We start from the raw sequence: 13,971 nt of genomic DNA on the forward strand, positions 1-13,971 counted from the left end.
CCTCCCTTAGGTTAGTCTGGACCCTATGTTGGGAACACCAGAATAAACCCATTAGTAACATTTCCTATTCAGTGGTCCCTGGATCAGAAAGTGGTGGTGAATCTTCCTTCTGTGGAGAACACTAGACATGGATCACCACTTGTCCGAAAATAAATAAGGTGCTAGTCTTATGCTCCTGGCACTAAGAGGCTTCTTTTTTCACGTGTCTTCTTCGTCTAATGGGATAAGACCTTTCACTGGTATCTCTGATAGCTGTCTGAGGCACTTATGATCTCCTCCTCATGCTGATGTGAGGGTGTCTGGTATTTCCAGGAGGAGTAGGTCAGCATATTGCAGGATCAAGACCTAAGACCATACATACTAAAACCTGTGGGTCTTTCAAAATGGTACACTATAGCTTTAAGTGACAAAGTACTAAGGAATGAACATAGAAATATATATATAGTTAAATAACTTTAAGGCTGTGGCATAAATCAGCCCAAGCTAACAAATTCTATAGTAAGGCTTCCCCGTGTGTCTCTCCTTCTTTCAGAGGGTTCAGTTCTGTCACCATTATGCACGTTGAATTACCCCATTCCCCAAGTAAAAGTGGCAGAATCTGACTTACTGTAAATCGGGATGGGGCAGGCAGATGTTGGGGGTGGGGTGGGGGGAGGGAGTATCCCATCAATTAGGATGGGAGCATGAATCCTCATGTTAAAAAGTGTAGTTTTTGGCCGTTTGTATAGCAACCCTACAGTTGGTTTCAACACAGTTATGCAGTCATTTATTCATTTTTTTTCTCAAAAAGCAAAGTAAAAAACAAACTACTGCCCCACAATTATCAGGACTGCATGTTGTATGAATACAATGTGGATATTGTTATATGTATTTGTGTTTAATTTTAAAGGATAATAAAGGATAAATATAAGAAAAAATCCCCATAGGGGATTTTAACCCCAGTTACCAGTAGGATCTATAGTGTAGATACAGACCATATTTAGGGAGTTTTGAAAATACATATTATTGAATTGATAGACCATAACCGCTCCTTTGCAATAGGAAGCATTGTGCTCTGTCATGTAAAAATGTTCTTAATGATATGTAAAATATAGTTTATTAAATCTACAGTCCGTAACCAAAGTTGTTACAGTTAAAGTATAAATTCTTAGTTCATGGTTTATTGATCCAGTGCCTTCTAACAACTTGCCTGCATGCCAAACATTCTTTTGAATTTTGTTGAAAAAGAGTTAGTGTGTCTCTCTTTAGCTACTTTCCCCCCCTCTTTTAACATCCCCCAAACCTCAGACCTCTTAATTCTGTATTTGAAAGCACCTGAGTGACTAGCCCACATTCATTGATTTCCTGCATACAAAAGTTCAGGTTACAAGAAACAAAGAGTTTGTTTCCTTCTGAAAATAAGAGCGTGAAGCTACACATTTAATTCTTTCATCCTGGTAACTCCAGAATATCAAAATAGACTTTTATTAAGGAAAATTTACAATATACTCCTGAATAGAGATTACGAACATTTGGGGAGAGGAAAATTGAATCAGAGCTTTCTTCAGGGGCTCCATCCTGAGAGGTTAATAGAAAAAGAAACAGGGGAGACATCTAACGATTAAGGAAAAGAGTTATAAGAGTGTTTTATTTAAGTGTTCTTGACTTCTGGGCTGTTTTTTGTCTCCTGGCTAAGTGGCTAGAGTGGGCCTAGTTCTCCCCTGCCTTTGAGCCGTCATAGTTACTTACATCTGTGTAAAGTTGGCAGTAAAACACTGCCAAATCAAAATAGTGGCATTTTGCACCCACTTTGCACTACTGTAAATGGGTATACATGATGTAAGGCAGTGGAGAATCAAGCTCAGTAAGTATTTCTGTTGGTGCAACATTGCACTGTACCCTTCTGTGTCAGACAAAGAGCACGGGGCCCATTTCAATTAGGTGTTTGAAAAATGGTTGTTCATTCTGGCTTTTCCCAGTGGCTCTATCAGGGATGCACAAAACATACCTCCGTTGTCTGGGCTGAAACTTCATGTCACTGTATGACACCATCAGCTCCTAAACAAACATGTCGTTAGGATTTGACACTTGCCTTATATCAGCAGGGAAACCAGAACTGAGGAAATGAAAGCTATAAGTGGTATGGGTCCTACTCCTAGGATTTGTAACAACAAAGCCATCACTAGGTTAAAATTACCAGCGGTTACTGAGCTTGGTACTATAATGAGGACCACTGAGTAACTGTTCAATGAAGAAGCTTCCCCTGAAGATTTGCAAGGTGGCATTCTGAGAGCCAACATGAGAAAACCAATAATTAAAGCTGTATTTCCTCTCTCCCCTCCCCCCATGAATAAATGTAACTTTTCACAGAGCAAAATGGCAAATATTACGGGGAACATTAAATGTTATAACATGTTTACAAGCCAATATCTCCCTATTGCTTTTTAAAGTGCTAGAAATGTTTCAGAACATCCCATGAAGGAATTTATATTTCCTTTCACTTGATGTAGCTTTGCTTTGTTGATAATAGCATTTTCTTTGAGAGATCACCTGTATTTTACATTTTTGAGATTATTTTGTCCTTCTGCCCATCTTCTGAATGGTTTTGTCTCCCTCAGCCAGCTGAAACTAGTAACCTGCCTTTTAGACTAGACCTTAATAGCAGCAGAGGGAAGGGACGGCTAACTTAAGTAAGAAGCGAACTTGCTCAAAGTCACATAAAGTCTGACAGTGCTGGGATAAGAAACCAGATTTCCTAAATACCATTCCTTTTGCCTTAATCACAAAATCATCCTTCCTTCTTGTGCTAATGACACAATATTTCATTGGACCTCAGACAATAATTTTGGGGTAATTAGCTGGTATTCCACATTCCCACTCAAAGTATTTTCTGGTATCTTTCATGACTAGTTGGTGAATATTTCGAGTGTATCCAATCACCACTGTTTTCAAATCATACTCATTATAAAATATCAAAAACATTCTTTGGTGAAAAAAATTATAATTAAATATTTTTGCAAAAGAATTGACAATAAACATTACCTCTAGACAATAACTTTTTAACCTCCCCAAACTTTACTTATTTCAGAAAGCAAAGTTATGACTGAACCCTATCAGGTTACCTATTTTGAGGCTTTTCTAGATGCATAAATGTAGATGTTTCTTTAAATATTTTAACTAGTCCTCAGAAATAGCATAACCATATTTCTTTGCAGTTATTTAAAATCTCTTCTGCTCTTTGCATGCAAAATAATTGTGATGACCGGCTGTATAAAGTCACTAAGGCCCTAATTTTTACTATATAGGTATACAGCTAATATCTTTTTTTTTTTTTAAGATCTTCCTGCATAACCCAATTACTTAGGCTTTGTATTCTTGTGTGATGCTATGAATGATGTCGTGTTAAATCATGAAAAATCAAAACAAAACATGAAAGAGACAAACCTTATGAAATAGGGGAAAAAATCTTACTTTGATAGTTGGAAGACATTTAACATTTAAACATTAAGCTCCTCAAAGATGTGACCTTTTTTCTTGATTTGTCAATTGTACAAGTTCTCTTTCTTCCTTCATTTTTGCATCAGTTCTTAATATGGCTGGAATGGGGGAAAGTGTTGTTCTGGTATGTCATCAGGAGTCATGACTCATGACATCTGGGGAATAGCAGAATTCATTATTCACTGGGGGGTGGGGGGGCGGAAATTATGCAATGAAACTTAACTGACATTTTACAATATCTGAAATGGTTTCTGATTAGTTGCTTTAATTATGACAAGCTATTCAGTTCTGTGCTGCTCCTGTGCATAATCTGTTTTAAACTGAAAATTATTTTAGATTGGCTTGAATTACTTGTCATTTTGTTTGCAGATACCTCAAGTCAGCTATGCATCTACAGCTCCAGAATTAAGTGATAACACCAGGTATGACTTTTTCTCTCGAGTGGTTCCACCTGACTCATATCAAGCCCAAGCCATGGTCGATATTGTGACAGCACTTGGATGGAACTACGTGTCAACACTGGCTTCAGAGGGAAACTATGGAGAGAGTGGTGTAGAAGCATTTACTCAGATCTCGAGGGAAATTGGTAAGTGTACATTTATCAGATTTTGTATTTATAGCTGACAGGTTACTAAAGTCTGAGCATCGCTAAGCACTGTCTGGTCTATGTGGGATAATTAGAGCTCCTACAGATGCATGACCTAGACTGTATTCTTGAGAGAAGTGGAGAATATTATGAATGATTTTGCTGTTCATGGGTTTGTCAAGGTGACACTTTGGTGCTTATTTAGGAAGGAGAGCTCCTGACAAAGGCAAGAAATTCAAAAAGATCACCCACTTTAAAAAGGGGAAGCTCTTTGACAAATTAAAGACTCTACAGGTTTGATAAATGGGCTATAATATGGTCATTTTAGATGTTATCAAATTGTCATCTTTTTAAAAAAAAATGGCAGTTGGACTGTAGCCAGAGAGGTTATGATTGAGTTGTTTTTAGAAAATCCTAATCTTGTGACCCCAAAGTCCTGGCAAATCTTTCTCACTGTTGTTCATGGAGTTTTTAATCTTGCTGCTCTAAAAATTCTATAAAGTACAAAGACATACCCTGGTTGTTTTTATTTCAGCATGAAATGTGTTATATAAACATTGGCATATGATGAGGAGTATTTTTAAGGTCTGTTTCATCTTTCCTCAGTGCAGTAGTTATTTCTGGCCTGCAAAATTGGCTGTTTTTCAGGAGCAATGGATTTTAGACTCCAAGGAGGGGAGTAATAGGTGGTATGAAGGAGAGAGAAGTAGATGTCTGGTATTGATATTTCACTAACTAAACCAATGTTAACTAACACAAATAACACTTCTACTGTACAAAAACCTCAAACAGCTTTGCTATTCTTCCCCATATAGCATGGATTAATTTATTGGGCTTGCAGCATGCCTTGAAGCTCAACAGGACAAATTGTGGGGGGAGGAGAGAAGAGAATTCTAGAGCAGGAGCTCCAATCTGTCCCCAACTTCCACATACAGATCTAGAGACCATCAGCTTGAATTTCCCAGCTGTCTAGATAAGGCACAAATGGAGAGGCATCTCCTAGCTACCCAGGGCTCAAACCATAGAGGGCCTTATGGATCAACAACCTGAAATGTGTTGGATCCCATGCACTCTATACAGTATATAATGATCCATGTGAGAATCATCAGTAAATAACTACACCACTTTCATTCAGTACACTCTTCATATGTCAACCCAAATAAAGTACTTTCCAATTATTTGATCAAGAGGGGGCCAAGGCATGGTTGACTTTGGTGAGGTCTGCTTTCAAAAGACAATACTGCAATTTTCACACTAAGCACTAATAGTAGAACATTCTTTGCCAGTGATGCAATGTGGACTTCCATTAGCACCTGAAAATGCAGCAGGATCCCCACATGAGAGAGCCCTTGCAGTTCATAATCACTTAATACTTTCTATTGGAAAGAATAGTACAGAGTGACTCAAGCAGTACTGTTTATCTGCCAGGGGCCACAGGCGCATTAACAGCAACTCTCTGTCAATGATATCAAAGGGAGCTGGTAGATCTAAGTGAAACAGTATGGGCATTTGACCTACATCCCATGTGTGTATTAGATAGAAGTGCAGTTTCCCTGCCATGTACTAGTATAAAACTAGTTTGAAAGGAAATTCATTGACTCTTGGGATCGACAGAATAACTTTCTCAGTCTTCCTTTACATGACTTTACATTTGTCCACCCCAATTGTAGCTCTACCACCGCAGAGGCCAACAAATCATTCCTAGTCCAGGTTATCTTGTTTGCACAGTGGACAGAAATCTCTTGCTGATAAACATTTGTCTCTGTAACCAAGTGAAGATTCATCAGGCTGTTTACCACTTAGTACTGTTCTGCTGATCAAGACTTCGTGGATGCTATGATGGACAAGAAATCATTCTTGGTTTCCAACATAGCCACAGCACAAGAGTTCAAAAATTCTTTGTCAAAATCTATTCAATTTGGAATAGAAATACTGCCTAGAGCTAGTCAAAAAATGTGCCATGGAACATTTTTCTGTCAGAAAATGCTGATTGGACAAAAGCTAAACATTTCATGGAAATATATTGATTTTTGTCCAAATTTTCAATGGGAAATCATGGAAATGTTTTGTTTTGATAAGCTTGACACATTTTGTTATGTTATAATTTATAAGATTCAAAATGATAAAGCTGAAACATTTTGTTTTGACTTTATCAACCTGAAATATTTACATAAGGTCAGTGAAATCTATCAAATATTTCATTTTATGACTAATTACATGATTTTAAAATATTGGAATTCCTACAGGATATAAATACCCCTGCCTTGACACCTCTACATCTGCTACTGACATTGGCTTTTCTCCGCAGCCATAGAACCATTTTTGTTTAAAAATGAAAACATAACTGCTCACATAATCACTGGGCTCCAGGACCTTGGGCTATAAGAAAACTACTAAATATGAGACTCTCCAGATAATAGCGAAGGATGGCAATATAATAATAATAATAATAATTAATTAATAATCCTTGTATGGTGACACTCAGAGGCCCTAATCAGAACTGTGAGCCTGCAATGGGGTGGACTGCAACTTTAAGGGCAGGAGACATTCGGCCAGCCAGCACTAAATTAAATTAGCCCTGCCCCACTCCACCTGTGCAGGATGTGGGACTTAAAAGAAAGAAAGCCCATCAGCTGAGGGCTGTATACAGGTGGATAAAGGATTTCTTAAGTAAAAGAACTATGCAGTCAGAGTAGGGAAATCCGCCTCTAGCATATACACATTCACAAATGGCACTCCCCTGCAGAGTGCCATCAGCCCTACTTTATTCAGTGTAATGATAAATGATTTCCCAAAAAAGGATGAGTGCAGAAGTAGGCTTTTCCTTGTTTGCAGATGACTGTGCCGAAGGGACTAAAAATGGAAACCAGGAAATAACTGAAAAGTGAATTAATTAAGCACTTAGGAAAAGTGCTGAATGGGGAAACAGGATGGTATTTACATTTTCAATAAGCAAAACTAAAGGAATGATATTCAGTAAAAGGAAAATTAAAGAAGATTGGAGACTCATAGACTGGACAGCAAATAGGTATCAGTAAAAGCTACAAATTCCTGTGTGTGACATTTGATAATGAACTAACGTGGAAGGATCACACTGAAAATATTGTAGATAAAAGTAATAGTAAACTCGGTCTACTTAACAATGTTTCTGGAATCACCTGGGGCACTGATAAGACAGAAATGGTTATGCTTTAGAGCATCAATAAGACAAAACATTAAGTATGGATGCCACATGTTTAGTTCAGCATCAAAAATGAACCTGAGGAAGCTAGACTCAATCCAAGCCCAGGCATTGCCTTATCACAACATTTGTGTGTATATGGCAGATAGGAGTTGGTGCAATGCCTGTTGTGTTAAGAATGAAGTTACTGGACTTCATCTTTTACCCAAAGGTCACAGAGAAGATGGAAACACTAGACAAATATATAAGAATCCTGGGAATTCAGTGGCCAACATGGGGTGAGGGACCCCAAAATACTTCAGGTGAATGGGATTAAAGTATAGACAAAGGAACTAAGAGAAAGGAAAGAGCTAAAAGAAATTGGCAAATAATGCATTTTCCATGGCTATCTGGATGTAAAATCATACCCCTGATATAAATGTGGAACTATATAATGAAATTAAAAGGAGAGCTAAATGTATTACATTTAGAAAATCTCTCTCTATATAATGATACATGGGGCAAACATTGCTAAATATTTATAGATGGGTCTAAAGAGGGGAAAAAACAGGAGAGTGGGGCCAGCATTCTCTGTTCTAACACTTGAAATAAAAGAATCCATAAGACTATCAAATTTTGTAACCACTAGGATGGCCAAACTAGCAAGAATAAAGTTGGCATTATGCTGTATACTAGATGTGTGACCTACCTCAGTTTTATCTTGTCAGATTCACTATCAGGACTACTGGCTATGAAAAATGGGATTCAGATAGTAGAAATGGTATTACTAACAGAACTGGCAAAGATGGGCATAAACATTGAAATAGCATGTTGGGATATCAGAAAAAGACGTGGCTGAAAAAGTAGCAAAAAATGCTGTAAAAATGCAAAAATTGGCAGAGTCCTCTAAGTAAACAGGCAACTAAAAATCTAATTAAGAGAGGAGTTGCAGGAAGTATGGACAAAAGAAACAAAGGGGAAAAGATGTCATGAAGTATGCTCTAGAATTAAAAATGCTGACATATTGCAAGCACCTGAGAGAGAATGAGACAGCTTTACTCTGAGTAAAAAGCAACAGAGGGTCTTACTCTGAGTAGTTACTGGACACTGACTTGAACAGTAACAATGGGCTGGTCCACACTAACCCCCCACTTTGAACTAAGATACGCAACTTCAGCTACGTTATTGACTTAGCTGAAGTCGAAGTATCTTAGTTCGAACTTACCGTGGGTCCACACGCGGCAGGTAGGCTTCCCCGTTGACTCCGCGTACTCCTCTCGCCGAGCAGGAGTACCGGCGTTGACGGTGAGCACTTCCGGGATCGATCCCAGAAGATCGATTTGCTTACCACCGGACCTGGAAGTAAGTATAGACTTACCCTTTGACTTAATTAACAGATACAACGATGGGCTATGTGAGACATACAAGGTCAAAGAAATAGCTAATCACAACCTCTGGGGTTGTAATGAGTGCAATAGGGGGATTTTGTATGAGAAACTCAAATACCTAAAAGTGACAAAGTTCACACTAAAATACCTTGTTAAGAGCATTAGGGATATGGGGCACCATTCAGAAAACAATATTACAATTTTTTAAAAAATACTGTGAAAAGACAGAGATTGTAACAATATATCATGAAATCCAGCCCTTGGTGGTCACAGAATGTGAGTCTGCTACACTATTAAATACAAGAAGTAGAAGAAGAAGCTGAAGGCTGATCTGGGGAGAAGAATGGACAAGTTGCTCATAATTTGGGGCAAGAAGCCTGGTTGAGGGACAGGAGCTGTCTGAGGACTGTGGCTGTCCAGAGCCCTTTTGCAGAAGGGTGAGCCTAGACTGGATTGGTTGACTTGAGCCTAGATACCAATTAGTGGGTAGACAGACCATTGCAGCTGGGGTCTGTCTTGAAAGAAGGGGGCTGGATATTGAGCCCATTTGAATCCTTTGGTTTTAGGATTTTGTTGGATTTCATTTAGAGGACTCCATTACCCCAGAAGGGATGGAACTCTCTAAGGCAGCTTGGCTGGAGGGTTAAGTCATCTTTATGACTGGAGCTGGCCAAAAAGTGTGGTGAGGAAGCTAAGTCAGAGCAACTGCAGTGCCACACTATGCTGCAAGAGGGCACTCTGGGATAGTGACTCTTGTACAGACCCTTTATGCTGGGTGATGTCTGAATTCAGAAAGACACAATTCCTAACTGGAATCGCTTACATTCTAACTTAAAACTGGTAAGTGTTACTAGCAGTTGGAGGCAAAGTGGGTGTATAGATACAAAGGGTGGTAACAGTAATAAGACTATTATGCAGTAGAGGAAAATTATTAATTTGTGGAAAGAATGTGAGACAAATTGTTGTCTTCATTACTGTTAGAAGTTCAGCACCAGAGGGAATATGTGAGATTGTAGTCATCAAACTCTAAACTAGAATGAGTTTCCATTTTTTAAATAAAAATTTCTCCAGTCTGCTAAGAATTACCATAATAAGAATGGAGTTAGGAAGTGCTGTGGTGGTGGTGTTTTTTTATCTTCTTAAAATAAAAAATATTTTCAGTGCCTTGTATATCTGTTGGTTATAACAGTGTTTGGTTTGTTGCTATGTTACCTGGGGTTTTGCAGAACCCAAAGCTCTTGGTAACTTTAATCTTTTTGCGAAGTAGTGGCAGGAAATAAGTCACTCAAAGCTTCAACTTTATTTAGTCTCCAGCACTTACACACATCCGCAGCAGGTTAGCAGAGCACCCCAAATTAACCCCAGATTAATATTTACCCAAGGTCTTGAAGGTCTTGAGTGGATGTCTGTAGACTTCCAGTGGCCAGCCTTCCATCTGCAGGGGAACTTGAGAGGTGTCCAAGAAATGTCTAAAATGTCCTGAGTGTTCCAAAGTTCAGATTCTCCCCCCCCCCTTTTTACCCTATTTGTTTGTATTACATAGCTTGTTCATCAAAACCAAAACAAAAAACTTCTGCTCAGCAGTTGGGATAAGTGTGGAATTTTCCAGCCTGTCAGGCGGGGAATTTTCCATCAGTTAACCCGATGTATTTCGCATAGCAATAGTTAACTCTTGCCAGACTTCCCATCTTGCACAACTGCATGCTTCAGCAAAAAGCTCAAGTCAAGAGCTCACAGGGTCATGTTTACTCCTCATGGTCACTCACTTTTCCCTCCCCACCTGGTCTGTTAGTCATGCTAAGATCTCAGAAATGACCTTTCTAGCTGCTTTAGCAATGAGCTATAACAATTGGTATTCCCGCTGCTGGCAGTGGTTTAAGCATGTTACTGGGCTCTGGGCTACCAAAAATCTCCTGTTCTTACGGTTTTTTTATTTTTTTATTTTCTAATTTGATTGGCTGTCCATTCAGTTTCTGCTCCATAGTCACTAACTTGCGCAGATAGGGAGTAATGGCCTCTCAGTTGAAATGAAGAATAATGAAAAGTCAAAGTGGTACCACACTAATATGCCACAGAATATAGTAAGTATCAAAATCTTCTCTCATTTTAATGACAAATGTAATATCTGGTACAACATATAGCTGAAAATTAAATATTTTACATGACAATGATTGGAATGGGAAAAGGTAGTAATTCTAAAGGTATGTCTACACTACGGGATTAATCTGAATTTACAGAATTTGAATTTTGGAAACAGATTGTATAAAGTCGAATGTATGCGGCCACACTAAGCACATTAATTTGGCGGTGTGCGTCCATGTACCGGGGCTAGCGACGATTTCTGGAGCATTGCACTGTGGGTAGTTATCCCATAGTTCCCGCAGTCTCCCCCGCTCATTGGAATTCTGGGTTGAGATCCCAGTGCCTGATGGGGCAAAAAACATTGTTGCAGGTATTTCTGGGTACGGCCTCACCCTTCCCTTCATGAAAGCAATGGCAGACAACCGTTTTGCGCCTTTTTTCCTGGATGAACACAGCAGACGCCACACCACGGCAAGCATGGAGCCCGCTCAGCTCAAGACAGCAGTCATGAACATTATAAACACCTCACGCATTATTGTGCATGTAGCGAGGCGGTGGGCTACCCCTCAGCCCTGCTGAGGGCCGAACCTCCCCTAATACCAATGTGGGCGGAGCCACCGGGTCCGGCACCCGCCCCTCCGAGGTCATGGCCCCGACCCGGAAGTATAAAAGCCCGCCTGCAGAGCTCAGTGGAGGCCAGGCTGGCGGAGAGAGCAGACGTCTGTGGCCGAGCTCCCGCTTGGGAAACAGCCGCAGGCCGCGACCGGCCTGCTGACTCACCGGGCCGGTCGAGCCTACCTCTCACCCGGTACCCTGAGGAGGACTGGCCGAGCCTGCCCCGTGTCAGGTACCCCGAGGAGGAGCCAAGCCTGCCCCGTGCCAGCTACCCCAAGGAGGAGCCGAGCCTGCCCTTTGCTACCTACCCAGAGGAGCCAATGCTGGTGGAGAGCACCGACGACACTAACACGACCTAGGTACCATACGAGGGGGAGAGTGGAAGTAGCCCGGGGGCAGCCGACCCCAGTCTGGCTGCTGCACTGCCAGAGCCAATGTCAGTGTGTTGCGGCCAGGATCCCCACTGTCAGCAGCGAGTTTCTGCTGCTGCTAGGGCCCCAGGCTGGAACGCAGTAGAGTGGGAGGGCCTGCGTCCCCCCTGCCACCCACTCCTTGGGTGGCAGACTCCACCCATTTCCCCTGCTTAAAGGCCTGGGTATTTGCCTGACTATTTGATTATTGCCCCCCCCCGACCTAGGGCCTGGGCTGCTACAAACTCTGACCCAGCCCCTGCTTAAAGACCTGGGTATTTGCCTGACCGTGCGATTACTGCCCCGCCCTGATTAAGGGCTCGGGGCTCTTTTCTGACTGTAGCGAGGTGGTGGGCTACCCCACAGCCCCGCTGAGGGCCGAACCGTGGCCCAAACCTACTACAGTGCAGTTTATGCTGAACCAGGACCAGAAAAACGAGGCGAGGAGGCGGCGACAGCAGCGCGGCGAAGAGAGTGATGAGGACATGGAGATGGACACAGACTTCTCTCAAACTGTGGGTCCCGGCGCTTTGGAGATCATGTTGTTGATGGGGCAAGTTCTGGAACGCCGATTCTGGGCCCAGAAAACAAGCACAGACTGGTGGGACCGCATAGTGTTGCAGATGTGGGACGTTTCCCAGTGGCTGCGAAACTTTTGCATGCGTAAGGGCACTTTCATGGAACTTTGTGACTTGCTTTCCCCTGCCCTGAAGCCAGGGCCGGCTCCAGGCACCAGCCCCCCAAGCTTGTGCTTGTGGCGGCACCTGGAGGGGGGGGGGCGGCGCTCCGGCTCTGGCTGCCGGGGAGAGGGGGGCCATGGCCGGGGCTCGCCGCCCTCCCCCCGGCGCTCTGGCCGCCGGGGAGAGCAAAGCCCTGGCCGGGCACTCCGCCCTCCTCCCAGGGCTCCGGCCACGCTCCGGCTGCCCTCCCCCCCGGCGCCCTTCCCCCAGCCGCCGGGGAGAGTGGTGCCCTGGCCGGGGCTCACCGCCCTCCCGCTGGGGCTCCAGCCGCCCTCCCCTCCCCCGGCGCCCTCCCCTGCCGTGCGGGGGCGGGGGCGGGCGGCCACCCGAGGCTTTTTTGCCTGGGGCGGCAAAAAAGCCAGAGCTGGCCCTGCCTGAAGCGCCAGAATACCAGGATGAGAGCAGCCCTCACAGTTGAGAAGCGAGTGGTGATATCCCTGTGGAAACTTGCAACGCCAGACAGCTACCGGTCAGTCGGGAATCAATTTGGAGTGGGCAAATCTACTGTGGGGGGGCTGCTGTTATGCAAGTAGCCAAAGCAATCATTGAGCTGCTGCTACGAAAGGTAGTGAATCTGGGAAATGTACAGGCCATAGTGGATGGCTTTGCTGCAATGGGGTTCCCTAACTGTGGTGGGGCGATAAATGGAACCCATATACCTATCTTGGCACCGGAGCACCAGGGTACTCAGTACATAAACCGCAAGGGTTACTTTTCAATGGTGCTGCAAGCACTGGTGGATCACAGAGGACGTTTCACCAACATCAACGTGGGCTGGCCAGGAAGATGCTCGCGTCTTCAGGAACGCTACTCTGTTTAAAGGGCTGCAGCAAGGGACTTACTTCCCGGACCAGAAAATAACCGTTGGGGGTGTTGAAATGCCTATAGTTATCCTTGGGGACCCAGCCTACCCCTTAATGCCATGGCTCATGAAGCCATACACAGGCAGCCTGGACAGGAGTCAGGAGCTGTTCAACTACAGGCTGAGCAAGTGCAGAATGGTGGTGGAATGTGCATTTGGCCGTTTAAAAGGTTGCTGGCGCACTTTACTAACTCGCTCAGACCTCAGCCAAACCAATATCCCCATTGTTATTGCTGCTTGCTTTGTGCTCCACAATCTCTGTGAGAGTAAGGGGGAGACCTTTATGGCGGGGTGGGAGGTTGAGGCAAATCGCCTGGCTGCTGATTACGTGCAGCCAGACACCAGGGCAATTAGACGAGCACATTAGAGAAGCTTTGAAAACCAGTTTCATGACTGGCCAGGCTACCGTGTGAAAGTTCTGTTTGTTTCTCCTTGATGAAAACCCACCCCCTTTATTGACTCATTCTCTGTAGGCAACCCACCCTCCCCCTTCGATTACAGCTTGCTTTCAAAGGAAATAAAGTCACTATCATTTAAAAATCATGTATTCTTTATTAATTGATTCTAAAAAGAGGGAGAGAACTGAGAAGGTAGCCCGGGTGGGGTTTGGGAGGAGGATCGGAGGGAAGGAAAAGGCCACTAAAAAAAGGT

The 13,971-nt window shown here is 42.9% G+C and overlaps 1 protein-coding gene across 9 annotated transcripts in view; it reads left to right on the forward strand.

The window, feature by feature from the left end:
- GRM8 (glutamate metabotropic receptor 8) overlaps positions 1-13,971 on the forward strand; it is a 490,512-nt gene that overhangs the window by 90,173 nt on the left and 386,368 nt on the right. For all 9 annotated transcript variants that reach the window (XR_010590015.1, XM_065555615.1, XM_065555608.1 and 6 more), the window contains one exon: positions 3,847-4,063. Coding sequence is in view for 8 of the 9 variants with exons in the window: in XM_065555615.1 (XP_065411687.1) it covers positions 3,847-4,063 (217 nt within the window). In the remaining variant the exon portion in view is untranslated. The remainder of the gene's footprint in view (positions 1-3,846; positions 4,064-13,971) is intronic.

The sequence above is a fragment of the Chrysemys picta genome, chromosome 1 (genome assembly GCF_011386835.1).
Source record: "Chrysemys picta bellii isolate R12L10 chromosome 1, ASM1138683v2, whole genome shotgun sequence".
Lineage (NCBI taxonomy): Eukaryota > Metazoa > Chordata > Testudines > Emydidae > Chrysemys > Chrysemys picta.